The sequence below is a fragment of the Crinia signifera genome, chromosome 12 (genome assembly GCF_055691185.1).
Source record: "Crinia signifera chromosome 12, ASM5569118v1, whole genome shotgun sequence".
Taxonomy (NCBI): Eukaryota; Metazoa; Chordata; class Amphibia; order Anura; family Myobatrachidae; genus Crinia; species Crinia signifera.
Genome location: NC_139228.1, coordinates 57,203,228 through 57,228,741, shown reverse-complemented (window position 1 = coordinate 57,228,741; position 25,514 = coordinate 57,203,228). Strand labels below are relative to the sequence as shown.

General features: G+C 48.7%; 2 protein-coding genes across 4 annotated transcripts in view; one reads left to right on the top strand and one right to left on the bottom strand.

Annotated features, from left to right (window-relative positions):
* VSX2 (visual system homeobox 2) overlaps positions 1-7,738 on the top strand; it is a 50,094-nt gene extending 42,356 nt beyond the window's left edge. Inside the window, exon 5 of one of the 2 annotated variants that reach the window (XM_083167402.1) lies at positions 7,097-7,738. In XM_083167402.1, coding sequence (XP_083023528.1) covers positions 7,097-7,419 — 323 coding nt within the window. In that variant the 3' untranslated portion in view covers positions 7,420-7,738. Of the gene's footprint in view, positions 1-7,033 lie in introns of both variants that reach the window. The other variant, XM_083167401.1, reaches the window with a different exon arrangement.
* Positions 7,739-8,042: 304 nt separating this feature from the next.
* The window catches only part of ABCD4 (ATP binding cassette subfamily D member 4), a 30,986-nt gene continuing 13,514 nt past the window's right edge, over positions 8,043-25,514 (bottom strand). The window contains exons 2-19 of one of the 2 annotated variants that reach the window (XM_083167400.1): positions 21,621-21,739; positions 19,681-19,808; positions 19,118-19,257; positions 18,245-18,361; positions 17,240-17,365; positions 16,617-16,667; positions 15,374-15,468; positions 15,144-15,265; positions 14,976-15,067; positions 14,815-14,904; positions 14,507-14,712; positions 12,921-13,012; positions 11,934-11,970; positions 10,187-10,236; positions 9,893-9,945; positions 9,734-9,810; positions 8,371-8,486; positions 8,043-8,240 (exon numbers count right to left, since the gene is read on the bottom strand). In XM_083167400.1, coding sequence (XP_083023526.1) covers positions 8,172-8,240; positions 8,371-8,486; positions 9,734-9,810; positions 9,893-9,945; positions 10,187-10,236; positions 11,934-11,970; positions 12,921-13,012; positions 14,507-14,712; positions 14,815-14,904; positions 14,976-15,067; positions 15,144-15,265; positions 15,374-15,468; positions 16,617-16,667; positions 17,240-17,365; positions 18,245-18,361; positions 19,118-19,257; positions 19,681-19,808; positions 21,621-21,739 — 1,780 coding nt within the window. In that variant the 3' untranslated portion in view covers positions 8,043-8,171. Of the gene's footprint in view, positions 8,241-8,370; positions 8,487-9,733; positions 9,816-9,892; positions 9,946-10,186; positions 10,237-11,933; positions 11,971-12,920; positions 13,013-14,506; positions 14,713-14,814; positions 14,905-14,975; positions 15,068-15,143; positions 15,266-15,373; positions 15,469-16,616; positions 16,668-17,239; positions 17,366-18,244; positions 18,362-19,117; positions 19,258-19,680; positions 19,809-21,620; positions 21,740-25,514 lie in introns of those variants that run through there. The other variant, XR_014466302.1, reaches the window with a different exon arrangement.

Below are 25,514 nucleotides of genomic sequence, written 5' to 3'. Positions count from 1 at the left end.
AGTAATGGGGAGTGGCGCCAAAAAGTTCAGGCGTATTACGACCATTTTTGGAGTGTGTATCTGACATCAGCTGTGACCAGCGAAACATGGCGCTTGCTTCGCTACTGCCGCATCCATACTGCTTAGCTGTACACCTACTTAGCGAGTGGTCAATGTTCCCCACTTATGCGTCTATGCAGCGAATGTCTACGCATATTGAGAATGAGTTGCAGTGGGCGACCATAGCCTAAAAAAAACGCATTGCATTAGTGTACAACTCTGAATTAGACTGTCCTCCTGGTCTAACTCCTTGATCTCATCCCATAACGAATGTCCTGTCCTCTGTCTCCTTCATGTTCTACAACAGTAATCTGTGCCGAACCTGAAACTCCACGTCACCAGTGTCCATTGCATGTTCTTAGTTCTCCATGTTGTTACAAAGCTCCTCCTTTTTTTCCTCCTGTGCACCAAATTGCATCTCACCTGATGCGCTACACCGCCAGCGTCCACCCCTGATGCGCCACACTGCCAGCATTCTCTGCATGTCTTCTTCAGTTCTCCTCCTGCAGACCCCCAATCTGACAGACCCTGCTGCAGTTCCGGCTCTGCTTTCTTTATGCTTTTCTGACTCTGAATCAGCCCCTGAATGTATGCACCGACTGACCGCTGTTCACAGATGTATTTGTTGTTATCTTTCTAGCTCTCTCTCTTGGTCCATCCATGTCTGATTTGAAATATCTTCTGTTGTATCTTTCTGCAGAAGCTGATGATTGGTGTCCCCTCTGTTAGGGGCTGGTGAGAGAGAGGAGCTGATTGGCTGGTACTTTGGAATCTATGTACTAAGCTCCGGAGAGAGATACAGGGATTTTGTACTTACCGTAAATCCTTTTCTCCGAGTCCACAGGTGTCACTGGAGTTACACTGGGGAATAGAAGGCGACCACAGGGAGCATGGGCACTTTAAAATAATTAATCAGTGTGACCAACTCCTCCCCTTCTACTTCCCCTCCCAGGCAGTCATAAAGATTGTGCCCGAAAGGGAGCAGAAAGATATAACACACATCCGAGAGGAGGTTCATCACAACATAACATCATTCAATACAAATAGTAGAAAAATAATGTATATATATGAAAAAACAAACACACACACACAGAGTCAAACCAGATGAGACAGGTGTGTAATAACCATGTTTAAATAACCCTGACAAGGGAAAACTCCAGAGGTTACCCAATAGGAACCTAACACTGAACATAACAGGTGGAGAACAGCGCTGAGGCGGGCGTCCAGTGACACCTGTGGACTCGGAGAAAAGGATTTACGGTAAGTTCAAAATCCCTGTTTCTCCTTCATCCACTAGGTGTCACTGGAGTTACACTGGGGACGTCCCAGAGCTTTCAACCCGGGTGGGTGAGCACTGAGATCCCCTTAAAACAGAGCGGCCAAACTGAGAAGCTGGTGCCGCAAAGGTATCAAACCTATAAAAACGCACAAAGGTGTGCCGACCAGACCATGTCGCAGCACGACAGAGCTGTTGCAAGGAGACCCCACGGGCAGCCGCCCATGAAGGACCCACCGATCTGGTGGAGTGCGCACCTATGTTAGTAGGAGGCGTCTGAGCCTCAGCAAGGTATGCCTGACGAATTGTCAGACGGATCCATCTGGCCAGCGTTTGCTTTGAAGCTGGCCATCCACGACGTACTGGGTCGTAGGTAACAAACAAGACATCCGTCTTGCGCAGAGAGGCCGTGCGCGAGACATAAATCCGCAGGGCCCTCACCACATCCAAAGACCTATCCTCAGGTGAAGCCTCTGTGAATGCTGGAACCACTATGGGTTGGTTCACGTGGAACGCTGAGACCACCTTTGGAAGGAAGGAGAGACTGGTACGGAGCTCCGCTCTGTCCGGGTGAAACTGGAGGAACGGAGAGCGACAAGAAAGCGCCCCTAGTTCCGAGACGCGTCTGGCCGAGGCCAGAGCCAAAAGAAGAACCACCTTCCAAGTGAGATATCGAAGATCCACCTCTTCTAACGGCTCAAATATTGATGACCTCAAATATCTGAGGACCAACTCTAGGTCCCAGGGAGCCGTAGGCGGACGAATAGGGGGCTGAAGCCTCAGCACCCCCTGGAAAAAAGTGTGGACTTCCGGAATGAGAGCTATACGTTTCTGGAAAAAAACTGAAAGTGCTGAAACCTGCACCTTAAGTGTATTCAGTCTAAGTCCAGAGTTTAACCCCTCCTGTAAAAACAGGAGCAACCGAGCCTTCTTAAACAGAGTAGAGGACACTCTGCGTCTTTCGCACCACGCCACATAGGATCTCCAAATACGATGATAGTGTCTGGAGGTGACTTCCTTCCTGGCCCTCATCATTGTAGGTATCACCGCCCTAGGGATACCTGCATGTCTCAAGATGGACCTCTCAGCAGCCACGCCGTCAAATGTAGACGTCCTAAATCTGGGTAGATGAAGGGACCCTGACTGAGGAGGTCCTCTTGAAGAGGTAGCGGCCACGGCTCGTCGATTAGAAGATCCGTCAGATTGGTGTACCACGAGCGCCGGGGCCAATCCGGCGCTATCAGAAGCGCTGTTACCCCCTCCCTGCGAATGCGCTGTAATACCCGCGGTATCAGCGGAAAGGGAGGAAAGAGGTAAATGAACTGGAACGGCCAAGGGGCGACCAGAGCGTCCACCCCTGCGGCCTGAGGATCTCGAGTCCGCGCGAAGTATGTTGGGAGCTGGAAGTTGTGGCGGGACGCCATCAGATCCGCCTGCGGACACCCCCAACGATGTACTAGGGACTGAAATACCTGAGGGTTGAGGCACCACTCCCCCTGGTGGGCATGTTGCCGACTTAGAAAGTCGGCCTCCCAATTGTCTACTCCGGGGATGAACACCGCTGACAAGGCCTGAGCATGATTCTGAGCCCAGAGGATGATCCTGCTTACTTCCTTCATCGCCGCCTTGCTCCGAGTGCCGCCCTGTTTGTTTATGTAGGCGACGGCTGTGGCGTTGTCGGACTGAACTCTGATTGCTCTGCCCCGCAGCAGGTGTCCCGCCTGCAGAAGAGCATAGTAGACTGCTCTGAGTTCCAGCACATTGATGGAGAGTAAGCTCTCCTGCCTCGTCCATAAACCCTGGAACTGGTGTTCCAGCGTTACCGCCCCCCAGCCTCGAAGGCTGGCGTCTGTGGTGAGGAGAGTCCACTCCCATATGCCGAACCTCCTGCCCCTTTGCAGGTTTTCGGAGTTTAGCCACCACAGCAGAGACAGACGGGCTCGAGGAGACAGGGTCACCCGCTGCTGAAGATGCAGGTGAGACCCTGACCACTGGTGAAGGAGAGACAACTGGAATTGGCGCGAGTGGAAGCGGCCATATTGCACCGCCTCGAAGGAGGACACCATCTTCCCCAAGAGTCTGGTGCAAAGGTGCACCGTTACCTGTGGCCGTCGCAAGACCGACCTGACCAGGACCTGCAGGGACTGAACTTTGTCGGGCGGTAGAAAAACCTTCATCTGCTGGGTGTCCAGAATCATCCCCAAAAAGAGAAGACGTTGGGACGGCTGTAGCTGAGACTTTGCAAAGTTCAGAATCCACCCATGACTGATGAGAGTCTCCTGGGTGAGTCGTATGTTGGACAACAGGGCCTCCCTCGAACGATTTTTCAGAAGAAGATCGTCCAAGTAGGGGATGATGGTAATCCCCTGTGCCCTGAGGACCTCCATCATCACCGCCATCACCTTGGTGAAGACCCTGGGGGCCGATGAGAGACCGAACGGCAGGGCCTGGAACTGCCAGTGTTGTTCCTGTATAGCGAACCGGAGGAAGGCCTGGTGAGGAGGCCAGATGGGGATGTGCAGGTATGCGTCCCTGATATCCAAGGATACCAGGAACTCTCCCTGTTCCAGTCCCTGAATCACCGACTGCAGGGACTCCATCTTGAATTTGACCGCTTGTAGAAACGGATTCAAATCCTTTAGATTTAGTATAGGCCTTACCGAGCCATCCGGCTTCGGCACAAGGAACAGACTGGAGTAGTATCCCTGAGTACGCTGATCCTCGGGTACTGGTATCACAACTCCCGTTGTCCGCAGCTTGTTGATTGCTGACAACAGAAGTTGCGCCTTGTCTCCTGAGACTGGGAGACCGGTCTTGAAAAACCTGTTTGGAGGGACTAACCTGAAATGGATTTTGTAACCCTGGGTCACGAGATCCCTTACCCACGAGTCCTGACAAGACTGCAGCCAGATGTGACAGAAGGACAGCAGTCGGGCCCCGACTCTGGGATCCCCCAGATGAGACCGTGGACAGTCATGCGGCTGGCTTGGAGGACTTGGGCTCCTGGACAGCTGCCGAGGCGCCTCTGCCTCGTCCTCTGGAGCCTCTAGATGGAGCTCCGCCTCTGGAACGACCTCTGAATCTGGTCGTAGGCCGAAAGGACCGAAAGGAGGGCCTTTGAGGGGTCCTGCGTGTAGCTGGAGGAGCCGCTGAGGGAAGGAAGTGGGACTTACCCCCCGTTGCTTGGGAGATCCACTTGTCGAGCTCTGGCCCGAAAAGAACCTCCCCATTGAACGCCAGGGCCTCCACAGCACGCTTGGACTCTGCGTCAGCCTGCTATTGGCGTAACCAGAGAGCTCTGCGAGCTGATATAGATAAGGCCGAAACCTTGGCTGCAACCATGCAGACGTCAGAAGAGGCGTCTATTAGATAATTTGATGCCTCCTGGATCTGTTCAGCCAGCTGAACAATAGAAGCAGGGTCAGAGCCCTCACGGACCTCTGTTAGGATCTGAGAAGCCCATACCCCCATGGCTTTATTTACCCAGCACCCGACCTGGGCCGGACGCTGAATAATTCCAGCTGCTGAAAAAATGTTCTTAAGGGTTACTTCCAACTTACGGTCAGAAGTATCCTTAAGAGTGGTTGCACCCGGCACCGGGAGAACCGTCTTTTTAGACAGTCGTGAGACTGAAGAGTCCACTACTGGAGGAATCTCGACCCTCTTTCTACCCTCTGGTGGAAGAGGATAAGCAGCCAGAAACCTCTGAGGTACCTGGAATTTTTTATCAGGATGATTCCAAGCCTGCAATATATGTTCATCCAACTCCTCCGCTGGGGGGAAGGTGGGTGACTGCCTTTGTCTCTTTCCAAAGAAAGAAGGACGAGCAGGAATGTCTGTGTCATCTGACACCTTGCAGGCAACCTTTACCATATGTATAAGGTCCTCCAGACCTGGAGTGGCTGGGGCCGGCACTTGCGTAACTAACGCCTGAGCCTCAGGTTCCACATCATCATCATCATCATCATAATTATCTGGAAGGGCAAATTCGCCCTCCTCCAGATCAGGCATATCATCATACTCCCCAGAATCCCCAGAGGGCTGTAATACCCTTTTCCTGAGTAAGGTAGGGGGATTTTGCCTAGAAGATGAAGCAATGGCGCCCTCTGCTGGTGTCAAGGCCTTTGTTAAGCTCTGCACAGCAGAAGTCAAGGAAGCCTGTTGAGTTCTGGAAGTTTCTCTGTCCTTTTGAGCTGCAGAGAGCTCGCAAGCTAAATGAGACATCACATCAGCTAATTGTGATGCCCAAACAGGGGTATGAACGGGGGACTCTGGAGCTGGGGGTAAAGCAGCGCATTTATCACATACAGAGTCTCCCTCCTTAGAAGGTGTAAATTTAACAGCACACTTCTTGCAAGTAACCCTCTTGGAGCTACCCCCTGCCATGGTTCAACAGAACACCCAGCAATCACCACACACTACCAGACTGATCACAGATAGTAGGTATAGGATAGGCAGCAATATATTATGCTGGAAGGGAGAGACAGTGAAAGTAAAAGAGCTGTCACAGAGCTTTGTACAGCGCTATGGCATATACCTAGGAGCGCTATAGCTCTAAATTGAGACACAGCCCAAACTGTCTCCACCTAGCTCTAATCCCCACTGTAACTCACAGACCGGATAGAGCGTTCAGCAGGACGGTCACCAGGGGACAGGAATCGCCCAACTGCAGTCAGGATAGATCTGCAGCGCAACTGTGGAGCCTCCAGCAGCGTGTTCAAACGGCGCCAAATGTCCAAGATGGCCGCCGCGACTTGCAGGAACGCTGGGGTATGCCAAGGCCTGCTGGGAAGTACCGCGCGGTAACTCCGCCCCCCGCCTGGCAGCTCCGTCACCCATAATGGCGCCAGGTTTAAAAAACCCTCTGCTGCACCGCCGTTTGTGTCCCTGACCTTCCTCTAATAGGAAGGCAGGGTAATACTCACAGTGCTGCGGCCATGCCGTCGGCGGTGGGGCTGGGGGAGGATCGGGTGCACGCTGCGTGTGAGCGGCGCCCGTTACAGCTCCAGAGACGGTGGTCTCTGTCAGCCAGGGAGCCGGGCGCAAACCCTTAAGCAGCAGCCGGCTCCCTCCGGCAGGCTCCCACGTCGCAGGCAGATAGTAGCAGCAACTATCTGCCTGTCCTCAAGGACAAAACTTGCTGCTTTATGCCCTAATTACAAAAAGCCCAGGAGATGAGCCAAATGTGACCTGCTCCCTTTTGGGCACGATCTAAGACTGCCTGGGAGGGGAAGTAGAAGGGGAGGAGTTGGTCACACTGATTAATTATTTTAAAGTGCCCATGCTCCCTGTGGTCGCCTTCTATTCCCCAGTGTAACTCCAGTGACACCTAGTGGATGAAGGAGAAAAAATGGGTGGATATAAAGTATAAGCCAACCAGCTCCAGCCATTTTCCAAACACAACCTGAAATATGGCAGTAAGGAGCAGATTGGCTGGCACTTTATCTCTCTCCAAGGGTTAGCACATCTCCCTCAGAGTTTGCTTTCATTACCAATAGCCGGTTTCTCTTCTCTCAATGGCCAGTCCCGTTTCCTCATCGCTCATGTCCTGAGTGGATGATTTACGATATTCTCTTCCACAGCTAGTACCCGAGCATTCATGGAATCCTTCCGCTTCTGTTATCTAAATCTTCCCTTTTGGGCTCCAGACTCTTTAGTTTGGCCTCTTTCCGTCATTCCTGCCTCTCCTAAACTTTTCTTTGTCTTTGCTGTTTTCAGTTCAAGATGGCCTGTCATTGCCCAGACGATTTTCTAAACCCGAATACCAACAATTCTTTGCAGGGATGCACAAAAAGTCTCTGGAGGCAGCAGATGGGGTGCAGCAGCCTGAGCGTGAGGCACCGGCCGTACCCAGCCAGCCAGACGTCAGCGAGAGGGCAGAGGCTGACCGCCCAGCTCCCATCTCTGAGGAGAAACTGAGAGAGAACAGCATTGCAGCATTGCGTGCGAGAGCCCAGGAGCACAGCGCCAAGGTCCTTCTGAGCACTAACTGCGAGACGCCGGCCAGGAAATACGAAAGGAAGGCGGACGAGGAGGTGGAGGAGGAAGAGGGGCAGCCGCAGGGTGACGCACAAAACAAGGAAGAGCCCAAGGTTCCATTTTAGAGAACTCTGTGCAGGAAACAGTTTCCCCTTACAATGAGTTCCTCCTGTAAGAGACTTGTGGACCCCACCAGATACATAGCACACAGCCAGTTGTTAGACGTGTATTAGAACTGCCTGGCCTGGACTGTACTGGGAATATTGTACGCAGTAACTCACCGACAGGTTATTGTCCCTCGTGAGATGGGCACCAGAGCGCCTTCACGGTGACCACACGCTGCCCAAGCTCCATCGTGTAAATACTGTACAGAGACACTTAACACTCCATTAGGTGTAACTGTGACTGCTGTAACTCTGTGTAAAATAAATACATATGTACATATTTCTGTCATGTTTTCATAGACAGGATTACCGCCACATCAGTAACTAGGAACCATTGTTCTTCTACCTGGGGTGCAGATTCACCAGCACCTGGGTATCTGAGCACAGCTCTGAATACCCAGAGAGGCCATGACCACAAGGTGGACACAGTACGATGGTAAGAGACGGTGACTAATGTGTCTGAGTGACGCAGCTCCACCACTGCTGGGAGAAACTCATAGTAGGGATATAGGAAAATTCTTTCTTCCCATTTTGGGTCAGGAACACGTGGCCATTACAGCAGCAGTGGTGCACGACACTATAACTTAGATAGTAAAAATGATGTTTAATAGGAAACAGGAGTCCATGCTCTCCATACACGATGGTAACAGGCTGTCGGGACAGCACAGTCCTGGATCAGTCCCCCCAGTAACGTCTTCTCTCGCTGGTTGAGGCTACAGCTTGTTCAAGCGTTTCAGATCCCACCCTCCGCCAGGCCCAAGTTTCAGCTCCACGTCATGAAACTGCACAGAGGAGACATGCACAAAAATGAGCTTCACAGGCAGCCCATAAACAGGGGAAGGTTCTTCCAAGCTGTGATGGAATTAGAAGCGGACCGATGATTCCGTGTATGAATGATGAGAGCACACTCACCTCCTTAAGGCTGCGCCTGTGTCCAACACTGATCAGGGTCATCCCCAGCTGCCTGCAGCGGGTGTACATATCGACCTCTGCGTCCTCACTCAGAGCGCTGCTCGCCTCGTCCAGCACTGACACAGAACACACAGATCAGTAGGTGGCATGTAAGTCACTGCGTGGTGCTCCAGCGATGCCTGTACGCCACACAGACGGGCAAAGGCCTGTAACGCTGCACTTTCCGTAGAGGGCAGTATACACGGGAAGGCTCTGGGTCACACACAGGGGGCGCTGCAGGTACAATATAATACTACACACACGGGAAGGCTCCCGATCACATACAGGGGGCGCTGCAGGTACTATATTATACTACACACACGGGAAGGCTCCGGGTCACACACAGGGGGCGCTGCTGGTACTATATAATACTACACACACGGGAAGGCTCCGGGTCACACACACAGGGAGCGCTGCAGGTACTATATAATACTACACACACGGGAAGGCTCCGGGTCACACACACACACAGGGGGCGCTGCAGGTACTATATAATACTACACACACGGGAAGGCTCCGGGTCACACACACACAGGGGGCGCTGCAGGTACTATATAATACTACACACATGGGAAGGCTCAAGGTCACACACACAGGGGGCGCGGCAGGTACTATATAATACTACACACACGGGAAGGCTCCCGGTCACACACAGGGGGCGCTGCTGGTACTACAGTATATAATACTACACACGCGGGAAGGCTCCGGGTCACACACACAGGGGGCGCTGCAGGTACTATATAATACTACACACACGGGAAGGCTCCCGGTCACACACAGGGGGCGCTGCAGGTACTATATAATACTACACACACGGGAAGGCTCCGGGTCACACACACACAGGGGGCGCTGCTGGTACTATATAATACTACACACACGGGAAGGCTCCCGTTCACACACAGGGGGCGCTGCAGGTATTATATAATACTACACACGCGGGAAGGCTCCGGGTCACACACACAGGGGGCGCTGCAGGTACTATATAATACTACACACACGGGAAGGCTCCCGGTCACACACAGGGGGCGCTGCAGGTACTATATAATACTACACACACGGGAAGGCTCCGGGTCACACACACACAGGGGGCGCTGCTGGTACTATATAATACTACACACACGGGAAGGCTCCCGTTCACACACAGGGGGCGCTGCAGGTATTATATAATACTACACACACGGGAAGGCTCCGGGTCACACACACAGGGGGCGCTGCAGGTACTATATAATACTACACACATGGTAAGGCTCTCGGTCACACACAGGGGGCGCTGCAGGTACTATATAATGGGGTATGCACCGCAAGGCTCCTCAGCGCATCTCACCTGCATATTTTGGCTGTAGGTAAAAAAGTCGAGAAAAAGCCAAACGCTGCATTTCTCCAGGTGACAAAACCTCCGACCTGTTCTGACAGAGACATGCAGCATTACTCAGACCATGATTACACATGTATGACACATGTATGACACACTACAAAGACTTACCAGTTCCATTCCACTTCATGGTCCAGCCCCCTGGTTCTGTTTACTAAAGATGTCTGTAACAAAAAATATCACATCGATTAATGATGGCACGGGAAAGACATCTATAGGTGACCCGTGCCTCTATATGCCAGTTATGTAAGTAGCCCATGCCTCTGTATACCATAGTTATATATATGCTATAGTTATAGATGTCACCCATGCCTCACAGAGGAATACAGAGAACATGTATAGTACATGTGCAAAGTGGAGAACATGTGAGAGGGTTTATGATCGATGGCGTCTCCCACATCTTACCAGCCCTGACATTTCCAGTGATCTCAGGATCCTGTCATCGTCAACCCGACCTGAGAAACCGTGAGAAGTAAATGAGATATATTATATAAGAAAAAGACCCCAGCATCTTGAAACATCGATATGACAGAATAAAAGACACTTTCTTCACTGTTAAGACCAAGAGAAAATGAGGACACTCACCAGGCTTTATATATGGATAAACATTTTTTATTTTTAATCCATCTTCAGCAGTTCACAAACATAAAGTGCAATGTGCATGACAGTGGGCCATGGGCCAACGTTTCGGTCTGCCCCCAGACCTTTGTCAAGGCCCCCACTATCTCCTCCTCATGCACTTTAGGAGGCAAAAAAAAGAAAAAATGTTTATCCATATATGAAGCCCGGTGAGTGTCCTCATTTTCTCTTGTAAGCTATACTGGTGTCTGGATTTATCTGGAAGCACCTGAGCTGGCACCCCAGCAGTTGATACCTAGTTGGAGGAGAGTGTGATCCACACTTGGGAATATATATATATATATATATATATATATATGTGTGTATGTATGTGTGTGTGTGTGTGTGTGTGTGTGTGTGTGTGTGTGTGTATGTATATATATATATATATATATATATATATATATATATATATATATATATATATATATATATATATATATATATATATATATAAAAATAAAAGAGTCTTGGTGGTCTGGCACTCACGCTTTGAAGTAGTTTTTAGGCCAGGTGCCTTCTGTTGCAAATGTGTAGATAGAAGAAGAAATGCAGCGGCACTCATGGACTTGTGAAAAAGAATTGCTTCTTTATTGTAGTATTTCTACGTTTCGGTTTGTCTCCAAACCTTCATCAGGAATACAGTTTAAAGGAACAGGTAGTGCTTTTATAGTGAATGAACATACAGTGAAAGAAACACATGGAAACGCCCGCCCACAGCAGGCTGGTGATGTCATAGATAATTGACTGTCTCAAGACAGTGACAGTGCATAATTAGGTGTGTGCTGAATCAATTACATACAGGTGTATATACTTGACTTTTTGTATATACACCTGTATGTAATTGATTCAGCACACACCTAATTATGCACTGTCACTGTCTTGAGACAGTCAATTATCTATGACATCACCAGCCTGCTGTGGGCGGGCGTTTCCATGTGTTTCTTTCACTGTATGTTCATTCACTATAAAAGCACTACCTGTTCCTTTAAACTATATTCCCGATGAAGGTTTGGAGACAAACCGAAACGTAGAAATACTACAATAAAGAAGCAATTCTTTTTCACAAGTCCATGAGTGCCGCTGCATTTCTTTTCTTCTTCTAATATATATATATATATATATATATATCTCTATCTCTATATCTATCTTGTTATTGGTACTAACATAAGTGGATGGCAAAACAGTGTTGTGTATCAATGTTTTGAGCCTGGATTGGCCGAGTGCTGCATATTGGAGCAGTCATCCAGCATTGATGGCCACAGTCTACAGCCTGGTGCAGAGGGCTGGCAGTGTAAACCCGGTATTAAGTGTTGAGGTTATTTCACTGAATTACATTAAGACTCAGGGGGGTTATTCAGACCTGATCGCACAGCTGTAAATTAGTAGGCTGGGCTATTATCGAATGACGGTGTATGCGTACAAATTAGAAGCCCGGTGATCAGGTTTGCATACCCACCCCGCTATGTCAGACAGAGCGAGGAGGTGGAGGAATGAAATGTCATGGCCACGTAATCACACAGAAATCGCTCACCAGAACACGGGTAAATTTCTTTCAGTGGGTAAATAACCTGAAATCAAAGAAACCATTAGTCAAGGCTGACGGAAAGCCACAAATGCCTTAAATTAGAGTATCAGGTTTGACACATCTGGATTGTAAAAGAAACCAAACACAATTAAGTTAAATTAACATACAAAGGTATTTATAAATGCCCATGTTACAGGTGGCATCATTCTCCTACAGGTGCCGCACGGGGTCCCGACAGACATTTACCCGACGTCTGGATCCAGACTGTCAAAACACCGACAGCTGGGTTCCCGACGGCCACCGGCTATTTTTCCACGACCCCCATAGAGGGAGAATAGAATACGCGAGCCACCGAGCCCGCAAGGGGCTTTGTTGCTCTCGCCATGCTGTCTGGGTCCGGCCAGTCGGGATCCCAATGGTTGGACCCCTGTACCACACCCTCTCCTACTTTCCAGATGTACAGTATGTGTGACTACAGTATGCTGACATAAACCAGCCGCAGCGACGCCCTCGCACTGAGCTGTGGCAACTGATTTTGTAACGGAGGGCACACACTTTCCATCTTGCTCCCCTCATTGCCTGATGTCACCCTTTTTCATCTGCAGTCCTATGAGGCTACAAACTGAAATCCGTGAATCCTGGTCGGTACCGGAAGTGCGGCATGTAGACACACCAACTCGCAGACTTCAGAGAGTCTCATGTGACTGACTTGACCCCAAATGCCACTATCAAGCATAATGGGACTAATTATCAAACAACCGCCCACGTGCACGATCCACAGTGCGCATACGCAAGCCATCCATTTGAACAAAGCCAGCGATGGTGAGTGATTCACACACCAGCGATCAGGGCTGAATCGGGCCCAATATCACTACTTCTGCCTGGCAGTAGTTACTGTGACTTTCTCTCTCTCCACACACCTGAAAACAAGACACAAACTCAATGTATTGCATGGGATCAGGCAGTCGGTGACTATAATAGGAGGCATCTCACCTGCTCCCTTAAGCTTCCATCACTTAGGAATGGCTTCTGGGGTAGAAACATTACACCGTGAGGGCCGAAAGGAGGGAAAAGCGAAATCCGACCTAAGGAGTTAAAGCGTCTTGTGTGAGAACGATCACGATGGAGGAAACGTAAGAGAAATATAAAAACAACACACACAAGAGCTAAGTCACAACCGGGGAAGAGGTCACGCAACAATGGGGGGAGGGGGACAGAAGACATAACAAATTATAGAGAAATGAAAGATGAAATCAGGATGTAGTAAGGAAACAACAGTGAAGCAAATGAGGGCAATGTGCTATTTATAGATTTCATGGTGGACAGTTATGGAACTGGTGGGGCTCATGAGATGAAGGAGGTGGATTTCATGGTGGACGGTTATGGAACTGGGGGGGCTCATGAGATGTAGGAGGTGGATTTCATGGTGGACGGTTATGGAAGTGGTGGGGCTCATGAGATGAAGGAGGTGGATTTCATGGTGGACGGTTATGGAAGTGGTGGGGCTCATGAGATGAAGGAGGTGGATTTCATGGTGGACGGTTATGGAAGTGGTGGGGCTCATTAGATGAAGGAGGTGGATTTCATGGTGGATGGTCATTGAACTGGTGGGGCACATGAGACATAGGAGGTGGATTTCATGGTGGACGGTCATGGAACTGGGGGGGGGGGGGGCTCATGAGATAAAGGAGGTGGATTTCATGGTAGACGGTTATGGAACTGGGGGGGCTCATGAGATGAAGGAGGTGGATTTCATGGTGGACGGTCATGGAACTGGGGGGGCTCATGAGATGAAGGAGGTGGATTTCATGGTGGACGGTTATGGAAGTGGTGGGGCTAATGAGATGAAGGAGGTGGATTTCATGGTGGATGGTCATTGAACTGGTGGGGCACATGAGACATAGGAGGTGGATTTCATGGTGGACGGTCATGGAACTGGGGGGGGGGGGGGGGGCTCATGAGATAAAGGAGGTGGATTTCATGGTAGACGGTTATGGAACTGGGGGGGCTCATGAAATGAAGGAGGTGGATTTCATGGTAGACGGTTATGGAACTGGTGGGGAGATAAAGGTGGAGCTCATGGAATGAAGTTGGGTTGTAGGTTTTATGGTGTGAAGGTTGGTGCTGTGGCTACAAATTTGAAGGTGGGTGAGGGGGCTCATAGCATGATAGTGTCATGGTAGAAGGGATGCAGCTGGAGCTCATGGTATTAATAGGGGTGCTCTGGCTCATGGTATAGTGCTGGGGCTCACAGGAAGAAGGCGGCAGCTGGGGCACACAGCATAAAAGTGGGTCTTATGGTACCAAGAGGTTGCTGGGGTAAATAAAGTACAAGCAGATGAATACAGCGATCTTCAAAATATTTTAGAAGGTAATGTAGGCTGTTTGACGTATGAAGGGATTGGATGTAGGGAGAAACACAAAAAGTGATTTTTCCTCCACCAGCTTCCCGTATGGCCTATGTGTAGAACCATCTCTGGCGACATCGTGGTGGCTCTCGTTAATCGCCCAGAGCAGGTCAAGGGAGGGAGATAAATGATGCATGTGGGTCAGGAGAAGAGCCCACACTTAGCTCCTACCACATTTGGCCTTCCACAGCCCGGCTATGACACGGAGAATGGACGACTTCCCGCTGCCTGTGTCTCCTGTGATCAGAAGGTTGCTCCCCTCACTCAGGTGTAAACTCAGGTCCCGCACAAGCGTGCACTCTGACCCCGGGGCTGTAATCGTTACACTGTCCAAGACAAACACTGCGTCAGGGTCCTTTGCCTGCTCCTCAGTGGACCTGTGGATGAGATATAGAACTAAGACAGAACCACATGTCAGAATAGAACCCCAAGGTGGGTGCCGCGGGGAAAATAAAAGCAATATAAATATATATTCTTACATATCTCCCTCTTGCTCTGGACACATATCATTTTCAAGTTCTCTTTGGCCCCCTAAGAGATCCATCATCACCTCCTCCAGCTCTGAAATCCTGAGGAACAGACTGGTCAGTGGCAAAGTCCCCCATATGTTAGTCACTCTCCCCCCCACTACCACACTCACCGATGCGTGTATCCAGCCACATCACACAGATTGCTGGACAGGTCCATGATCTTACTGAAGCAGCTGACCAGGTAGATGGAAACAAAGGCATTCTGAGAAGCCAAAAAAGGTGGTAAGACGTACTGTAATAATGGGGCGGGAGGACATTATAAGAGGAATTACTGTCACCTTACTGATCAATTCGCTGAGTTCCGCTGGGCTCATGTCTCTGTAGACACCAGTAAAGATTGGTACCGCAATGACCATGTAACTCAGAATACTACCCAGATAGTCAAAAATGTTTGTTCCCACTGTTGAAGAAAGACAACATTTCAGTGAGTAATATCAACCATGCAACCAGTCCCTTGCAAACGCCACCTCTCACCCAACTCCGTGCCTCACTCCCATAATCTACATACAATACAACCACAGCTCCTGGTACACGAGTTCCTTCTGAGTGGTGATAAGATGATGCAGCCGGCGCTCACATCTTGCGTGTTCCACGGAGCCAGCCCTACAGGATGCAAAACACCAAAATGATATAGTACTCTATTGCAAAGGTTTCCAGATGATTAACCCTTTAAAGTGCCAACATCTGTGAGAGACGTGCAAAAAATGGCAGCGTCGCTCACATTTGTTATATAAAGTCAAATAAAAAATGTGTTCAAAAAGATTATATTTCCTATACAGGTCGAGTAACCATTATCCGGATACTCCGAAAACTGTAGGTTATCGGAATATTTTGGGTTTTTTGTCGCCCCCTACACTGTTTTTCATACTCACCTGGTCCCCTGGCGTGCACGGCAGCCATTGGATTAGACTTTAGAGGCATCTCCGGACCCGCGAGTGCGCCGGTGACATCATGACTTCACCCATGCACCAGCATCCGTGGGACTGGGGACACATCTGAGGACAAACCCTATGGCCGCCGTGGCACCAGATGAGTATAAAAAAAATATATATATTCCAAAATCCGTAATAATCCCTTATCCACAATGCTTGTGGTCCCGAGCATTTCGGATAAGGGATACTCAACCTGTATAAGGTAAACATTACAGGTCATTATGATGCTTGGCAATTTTCACACCTATTTCGACAAATGACCTTAGCACTTAGGGTTAAATTAACAAAGAAAGGAAGGGAAAAGGTCATAAACCATATATAATACTATATAAGACATTGAGTCTCTGTAGATTATGTTGGGTTTACGGAGAACATCAATTAACCCTTTCAAGTCCAACATCTAGCCAGGCTCAACAGCCCTAGCGCTTGTAGCAGATCCAATGGTGGGCCACTTTAAAATAAGAACATTAACATCGTTCAACATTCAATGTAGACCATTTTTGAATAATAAAAAAAAAAAATGACAACCAGACTGGTTGAATTGCAAAATTTTTTTTAGACTGCAACAGGTTAAAGCTTCAGACAGAGGATAAAGAAGATATTAAAAGGGTCTACGAGGTCAAAAACAAAGAAGCCTTTAAACTTCTTGTAAACCTCTATGGGTATCCCAGCCGCCCCGATCTTTAGAAGTTGGTACATCTATTTTAGCAAGGTAGTGATAGAAGAAGGGAAGGCCAAGTCCAAGCTGCAGTGTGAAAGGGGTGTTGAGAGCTTTGACCAGGGTCCAACCCCTTCACTGAATACGGTTGATATGCCCACCTGGCGAATGCTGCCGCCTCTGCATTAACACGGATCTGTACATGCTTGTACCTGCAGGGGAGAAAGCGATACAGTCTGATACCAGGGCAACAGAACCATATAGAACGCAGCCAAGGCATCATATGGGTTATTGGTGTGCTAGGAACTGCGCTATTTGCTTATTATGTGCCAGAGACTCAGCGCTGCAGGGATAGAACATGTATATATGCTTGTGTGGCACAACAGGGCGCAGAACTCACACGCATTCCACCTTTGGAGCTGCTTGTATATGTACTGACCAGAGCAGTCCTACTACAGTACTGTAAGTATGGAATATCCTATGAGCAATTCCAAAAGAGCACTGAGCATTATGTGCTGAATTAACCTACTACATATGTACCCTGTGTGCCACTTATTGGTACTGGGCCTGCTCTGATGTGTACTACATAGCATCAAGCACATGGTATTGTAAGAACCATCAGCCTAATAGTGGCTGGCAACATAAACTATAAAGGGGATTATCATCGGGGACCTGTCCGGCAGATGGGGCCGTAACCGATAACCAACATAACCCAGTATCAGGAGATACCCAGCACAGCGTGACCCAGCTCCCAGACACGGTGGGTTACCATACAAACACTCACCGGAAATCTCCCTCTAGTTTTTCTTGTTCAACCAGTTTGGGAATAACAGGACCCATCAGGAGTTTGTTCAGCAAAGATCCAATGACAAAGTAGCTGAAGATAGAGACTGGACCCATCCACCCTGTGCTGGACATCAAGACGGGAAATGGTAATGAATAAGGAAACAGCTGCAATCACCAATAAAGAAGGGTACATTACCGCACACTGACAGGAGTAATACACTGACCTGACAGCATACTGGCAGGAGTAATACACTGACCTGACAGCATACTGACAGGTGTAATCCACCACACACACACACTGACCTGACAGCATACTGACAGGTGTAATCCACCACACGCACACTGACAGGTGTAATCCACCCCACATACTGACCTGACAGAACACTGACAGGAGTAATCCACCTAATACACTGACCTAACAACACACTGACAGGTGTAATCCACCCCACACACTGACCTGACAGCACACTGACAGAAGTAATCCACCCCACACACTGACAGGAGCAATCCACCACACACACACTGAACTGACATCACACTGACAGGAGTAATCAGCTTCACACACTGACCTGACAGCACACTAATAGAAGTAATACACACTGACCTGACATTACACGGATAGGAGTAATACACACTGACGTGACAGTACACCGATAGGGAAAATACACACTGACCAGACAGTACACTGATAGGAGTAATGCACACACTGACAGGAGTAATGCACACACTGACAGGAGTAACACACACTGACCTGACAGCACACTGACAGGAGTAACACACACTGACCTGACAGCACACTGACAGGAGTAACACACACGGACCTGACAGCACACTGACAGGAGTAACACACATGGACCTGACAGTACACTAATAGGAGTAATACATACTTACCTGACAGAACACTGACAGGAGTAATACACCACACGCACTGACCTGACAATACACTGATAGGAGTAACACACACGGACCTGACAGTACACTGATAGGAGTAATACACACTGACCTGACAGTACACTGATAGGAGTAATACACCAGAGTGAAGGGTGTGATCAGGATTTTGCTAATAAAATTGCCAAGTTCTCGACACAAACGCTCCACGTCTTGAGTCATTCGCTGATCTCTAAAACACACAAGTGAGTAAAACTCAGACTTCCCTCTTACTGCAATCTGCACCCCCACTCCCTCCAACTACAGCACAGTGGTGGCATTTCCGCCACTCCCTCCAACTATAGCCCAGTGGTGGCATTCCCTCCACTCCCTCCAACTATAGCCCAGTGGTGGCATTCCCGCCACTCCCTCCAACTATAGCCCAGTCGTGGCATTCCCGCCACTCCCTCCAACTACAGCCCAGTGGTGGCATCCCGTCTCCCTCTGACTACAGCCTAGTTGTGGCATCCACCCTTGCTCTCCAACAATAGCCCAGTGTTGGCATCACTGCCACTCCCTCCAACCACAGGCCAGTGGCAGCATCCCCTCCATTCCCTCCGACTACAGCCCAGTGGTGTCATCCCCCCTCTCTCTCCAACTACAGCCCAGTATTGACATCAACTCATCTCCCTCTGACTACAGCCCAGTGGTGGCATCCCCTCCAAATATAGCCCAGTGGTGGCATCCCCCCTCTCTCTCCAACTACAGCCCAGTGATGGCATCCCCCCTCTCTCTCCAACTACAGCCCAGTGGTGGAATCATCCCACTCCCTCCAACTACAGTCCAGTGATGGCATCTCCCCTCTCTCTCCAACTACAGCCCAGTGCTGGAATCATCCCACTCCCTCCGACTACAGCCCAGTGGTGGCATCCCCTCCGTCTAGACTCCCATTGCATGGGGTAGGCAGCGCAGTGGCTGCACCCCCCACACGTAATCTGTGTTTACATACGGGTTATCCACGCGTGCATGCTGCACGCTCAGCGTGTAATAGACTTGTTTGTTGAAGTACAGTCTGTGTAGATGTTGTGTCATCACTTTGCGGCAGTTGACGTAGACCAGATTACTGATGTACTGCTCGGCGCTGCGCAGCTGCAGGATACAAAGATGCTTAGGAGATGTACTAAGCCCACTAAACAAAATGTTATATAGGTATTACATGTGTGGTCATTATACGGCAACTTCTTTAATTTATATGTTTTGAGGGAATAAAACACCAATAAGGAAATATTCTGTGTGACCTACTGGCGAGTCACAAGGCCGTCATTAATGTAGGTACACATGTGCATGATTCCCGTCCATGATTAGCCTTGTCAGGGTATAATTCCACTGGGCAGTTACTTCCCCCTATTACTATACACTACAGTACCATAAACTGGTAGCGCTCCCTCATACCATAATGTAATCTGCTTACAGCGGTCCAGCATGAATGTGCCTCCGGTTGCCATGATGACTGACACACCGTTCACAGAACGCAAATTAACTAGCCCGTGTAGCGCAAAGCACGACACTCACCATGGAAATAATAATGATCAGCATTACGGAAAAGACGACCAATTTTTTGAAGCTGGACGGGTCCCGGTTTGACAGAACACCATAGAACTGACTGGGCAAGATGCCAACCTGATATACCACCAGCTGCCCTGTCGGGGGGGAGAGAAGAGATGGTGAGAGGAAGTGAGTTACACCGCACATTACATTTTACACATAACCATGACACCAGAGGCACATATATTATTACGAACTATGGGAATATTTACTAATCAATAGGTCGTCAATGCCACTGAGCTCACCCACTTTGATGGCCAGATTTAAATACAGTATCAGTTTTATGTACCATTTACTGATGCTGTCATTTAATCAATGGTCGGCCATGACACCCCTTGGTAAGTGAATATACTGGCTAGATATAATGTAGAAAAGATTAGTATGATGACACTGGGAAAACTTGAACTAGCGCATTTCCTGGAGTACCGTAAAGTGCTGCAGTCCTGCTGAATCAAGAACTCTATGTAAATACTATCCTAGCACGGTGTCATCTCCCCCTGCTGGCAAACTATGGGTACTGCGTCCTACTGACCCACTGTTCTACAGCTGAAGCCGCAGGGGTACATTTACTGAGACAGGAGTTCTATTGAAGATGGGATGTTGCTTATATCAACCAATCAGATTCTACTTATTAATTTAGCACCTTCTAGAAGATACTAGATACTTGGTTGCTATGGACAACATCCAATCTTCAATAGAACTTCCATCTTTGGAAATTTACCCCCACAGATGGACAATATAGATATTGCCCCCCCTATTGTGAGCTCCCGCGGTCGCTTGGATCAGCACTAGGTTTGATGTGCAAGACAGCTATATCTTTGGTGTCTCACTGTGTATGGACTACATGTTGGACCAATCTGACGTCGTTCCACCTTCAGCAAGATTGCAGTGTGTGTCGCTCAATCAGGTTGGATCTGCGCTTAAGGGAAATCCCAGTACTGGGGGTCGCTCCAGCGTGTGTACAGCTGTAGGGTTGGGTAGGTCATCTGCTATGGTAGGTCCCCGTCACCCTCTATGTCTATGTTCCCTTCTTTAATAAAATCTCTTCTCTGACTTTCTGAAGCACCCTGGACCCTTGCAGAAACCTAGTGACAAGTGGCTGTGTCTTCATAAGATCAATATTCTTCTGATCACAAGTGGTTCCAGTCAAGCGGCACTCAGCTGGATATTGGCACCTTGTCAGTGTCACTAGGAGGGTAGAGGACAAGTGGCTGTAGTAGGAAGGGGAAATGTTGTCATTGTGTCACACATCAGGGGTGCACAATCGCAGCAGGGGAGCATAGAATAACGTATTTATTATTGTCCTCGATCAATATTATTACACCCAAAAGGACCCATTAATATTATGTCACATCCCCAGTTCCGAAGAACAGAAGGAGAAGTGCCGACGTTCTTACGCAAATCCCCCTGCAATTTCTCCACAACCTCTGCCCATTAGATGAAGGGGGGGGAGGTTCTCAGTCCTTGGGACGCAGACATTAGAGGGGGCAGTGATAGAACCTTAGTTATTTAACCCTGTAGAATACATTGCATGTGCTACCAAAGTAGAAGTAACCGTATAGGGGACACAGGGCCTGTTCTTGTTCCTGTAACGGGAATCTCAGGCACGTCACCTGTCTGTTGACAGTCAACATGGTCAAAAGATCGACATGTCTGGTCGACGCGTAAAAAGTTTGACATGAGTTATTTTTAAAAAATTTTGAACTTTTTACACCTTCCATATAGACTACGATTAAGCAGGCGAAGTGGGAGTACTCGCGCTCAGGTGTTGACATTGACGACCTTGTGTATGTTGACCTTTTCTGTGTCATCCTAATAAACTGCCTGATTCTCTGCCCCGCTGCCTTCAGGGCCCTCTCCGTTACAGTGCCCCAGGATTGTGCGCATTACATGGGCGGCTCACAAACCTGTAAGGGCGACTATCAGTAGCGTGACCAGCATCAGCGTGTTGGGCGACGTCCATCGTGGGAAGAGCACGGTCTGAATCTTCAGGAACCGGCATAGGAAGACCCAGTCCAGACGTGGCCTGTAAGGAGGAAGAGGCAGCGAGAGTGAGAAATGGTCACCAGCTGGGGGAGGAGGATGGGACAGAGCAACAGGGGACCTGGGGCAGGAAAACAGAGCAAGACAGGACATAGGCACCCTTCTATAATCCCATCATACACCACCGCTTGTATCAATATAGATTGTAAACTCCACTGGGGCAGGGACTGATGTGAATGTTCAAATATTCTCTGTACAGCACTGCGGAATATGTGTGCGCTATATAAGAAATTGGTAACAAATAATAACTTAATATCATCCCATCATATGTGGCCCCTTCTATAATCCCAACATACACTGTCGCTTTTATAATACCATCATACACACCCCTTCTATAATCTCCCAAATCATCAATGGTTTATGGCTGATGTTGAATAGCTTTGCCATCGATGGGGGAGAACCAGATGGTTTCCCGCCATTGATGTCAAGTTTAAACAAGTAGTTTTGTTTTGCTTTTTACCCCAATGGACCGGGACACTTAGTATAGCTCCGCCCCTGACACCCGTGAAGTAACGCCCCTGTATATTGATTAGCCCACAGTCAGTCATATAAAATGGAGGACCATCGATATGTACAAACATTGATGGTCATCCACCCATTGCATAGTAATACACAATCGATGACCAGCTGCACTTTTGCCATCGATGGCAAAAATGGCCATCCCTAATCCTATCATACGCCGCCCTTTCTATAATCCTCCCAGGTACTTGTGTACTAGCACGGCGCCCATCGCATCGCAGACCATAAGGCATGCGATGGTATGCGATGTTATACAATTTTAAATTGTATACCATCGAATTGTATGGCATTGTGTGCCATTCTATCGCATATACAATGGTATGCGATTTAAAATTGTATAAGCACCCTAATGGGGGCTTACAATGTTAAATGCACACCCACTATGAACGTGAACCCGAAGCATGGCGGTACGTGTCCTATGACCTTTTCATACCCCCACTATCCACTATTGATTTTATATAGTGTGGCGAGCGCGGCGAGGGGACGCGGAATACATGTAAAGTAATACACGTCCGCTCGCCCTGCTTCGGGCTCGGTGGCTCGCCACACTATATAAAATCAACTCCACACCGACGTGGATAGTGGGGGTATGAATAGGTCGTAGGACGCATACCGCCGCCCCTCGCAGACTCGCTGCACTAGCCACGCTTTAGTTTCACGTTCATAGTGGGGGTGGCGTGGGGGTGCATTTAACATTGTAAGCCCCCATTAGGGTGCGTATACAATTAAGCATCGTATTGGGGGCTTATACAATTTTAAATCGCAGTGCATCAGGTGTATGCCATGCGATTATATGTTGTGCAACCAAATATCGTGGCCGCCGTGCTAGTACACAAGTACCTCCTTCCATAAACACCCCTTTTATAATCCCTACCCATATGCACCCCTTCTATAATCTCTCCCCATATGCACCCATCCTGTAGTCCCTCCCCAACTAGCCAGTCGGTCACTCATACGCACCGCCCCCCCCCCCCCTTATCTCTTTAGTTATGACAGAAGAAAACATACATGTATGAGACTATCCTGAGATAGATATCACAGACAACACAGACAATAACCTTCAGCACAGAGTACAAAGAGCAAACAACTGTACAATCAATATACACTGCTCCAAAAAATAAAGGGAACACTTAACAATACAATGTAACTCCAAGTCAATCACACTTCTGTGTGAGGTCAAATGTCCACTTAGGAAGCAACACCGATTGACAATCAATTTCACATGCTGTTGTGCAAATGGAATTGACAACAGGTGGAAATTATAGGCAATTAGCAAGACACCCCCAATAAAGGATTTGTTCTGCAGGTGGTGACCACAGATCACTTCTCAGCTCCTATGCTTTCTGGCTGATGTTTTAGTCACTTTCTGAAGCTGGTGGTGCGTTTACTCTAGTGGCAGCATGAGATGGAGTCTACAACCCACACAAGTGACTCAGGTAGTGCAGCTCATCGAGGATGGCACATCAATGCGAGCTGTGGCAAGAAGGTTTGTTGTGTCTATCAGCGTAGTGTCCAGAGCATGGAGGGGCTACCAGGAGACAGGCCAGTACATCAGAAGACGTGGAGGAGGCCGTAGGAAGGAACAACCCAGCAGCAGGACCGCTACCTCCGCCTTTGTGCAAGAGGAACAGGAGGAGCACTGCCAGAGCCCTGCAAAATGACCTCCAGCAAGCCAAAATTTGCATGTGTCTACACAAACGTTCAGAAACAGACTCCATGAAGGTGGTATGAGGGCCCGACGTCCACAGGTGGGGTTTATGCTTACAGCCCAACACCGTGCAGGACGTTTTACATTTGACAGAGAACACCAAGAATGGCAAATTCACCACTGGCGCTCTGTGCTCTTCACAGATGAAAGCAGGTTCACACTGAACACATGTGACAGAGTCTGGAGACGCCAAGGAGAACGTTCTGCTCCCTGCAACATCCTCCAGCATGACCGGTTTGGCTGTGGGTCAGTAACGGTGTGGGGTGGCATTTCTTTGGTGGGGCAGCACAGCCCTCCATGTGCTCGCCAGAGGTAGCCTGACTGCCATTAGGTACTGAGAGGAGATCCTCAGACCCCTTGTGAGACAATATGTGTGTGCGGTTGGCCCTGGGTTAATGCAAGACAATGCTAGACCTCATGTGGCTGGAGTATGTCAGCAGTTTCTGCAAGACAAAGGCATTGATGCTATGGACTGGCCTGCCTGTTCCCCAGACCTGTATCCAATTGAGCACATCAGGGACATCATGTCTAGCTCCATCCACCAACGCCACATTGCACCACAGACTGTCCAGGAGTTGGTGGATGCTTTAGTCCAGGTCTGGTAGGAGATCCTTTAGGAGACCATCCGCCACCACATCAGGAGCATGCCCAGGCATTGTAGGGAGGTCATACAGGCATGTGGAGGCCACACACACTACTGAGCCTCATTTTGACTTGTTTTTAGGACATTACATCAAAGTTGGATCAGCCTGTAGTGTGTTTTTCCACTTTGAGTGTTACTCCAAATCCAGACTTCCATGGGTTAAAAAATTGGATTTCCATTGATAATTTTTGTGTGATTTTGTTGTCAGCACATATTTTTGAGCAATAATATATATATATATATATATATGCAGTGGTCGAAGTGGGGCGGTATACGGGGGTATGGCATACCCCCACTTTAATCTGAAGATAAAAATTTTTTTGTTTTTCCCCCTCAGGATGCTCTCTGATCACTCAGCAGCACATATTGTGCTTTTGTAATACCCCTGTACAACGGGGCAGTCTGGCAGGGGACGTTGATGGACAGGGGGGTGTCCGAAGGTGCGCACTATATTCACTCTTTACTTTTCCATACCCCCACTTCAAAATTTCCATACCCCCACTTCAAAATTTCCACTTCGACCACTGTATATATATATATATATATATATATATATATATATATATATATATATATATATATATACATATACATACATACATACACACACACACAGTCTGTATCGTCTGGCACTCTGAAGATAGAGTATACTGCCTGGTTGCCTTCCTAAGGAGTGATAATATGCAGGGGTATCCCCCTCCCTGATCCCGCGAGGGGCGGCGGTACGGTACGTGTCCTACGACCTTTTCATACCCCCACTATCCACTATTGATTTTATATAGTGCGGCGAGCCCCGCGAGGGGACGCGGAATACATGTAAAGTAATACACATCCGCTCGCCACGCTTCGGGCTTGGTGGCTCGCCACACTATATAAAATAGACTCCAC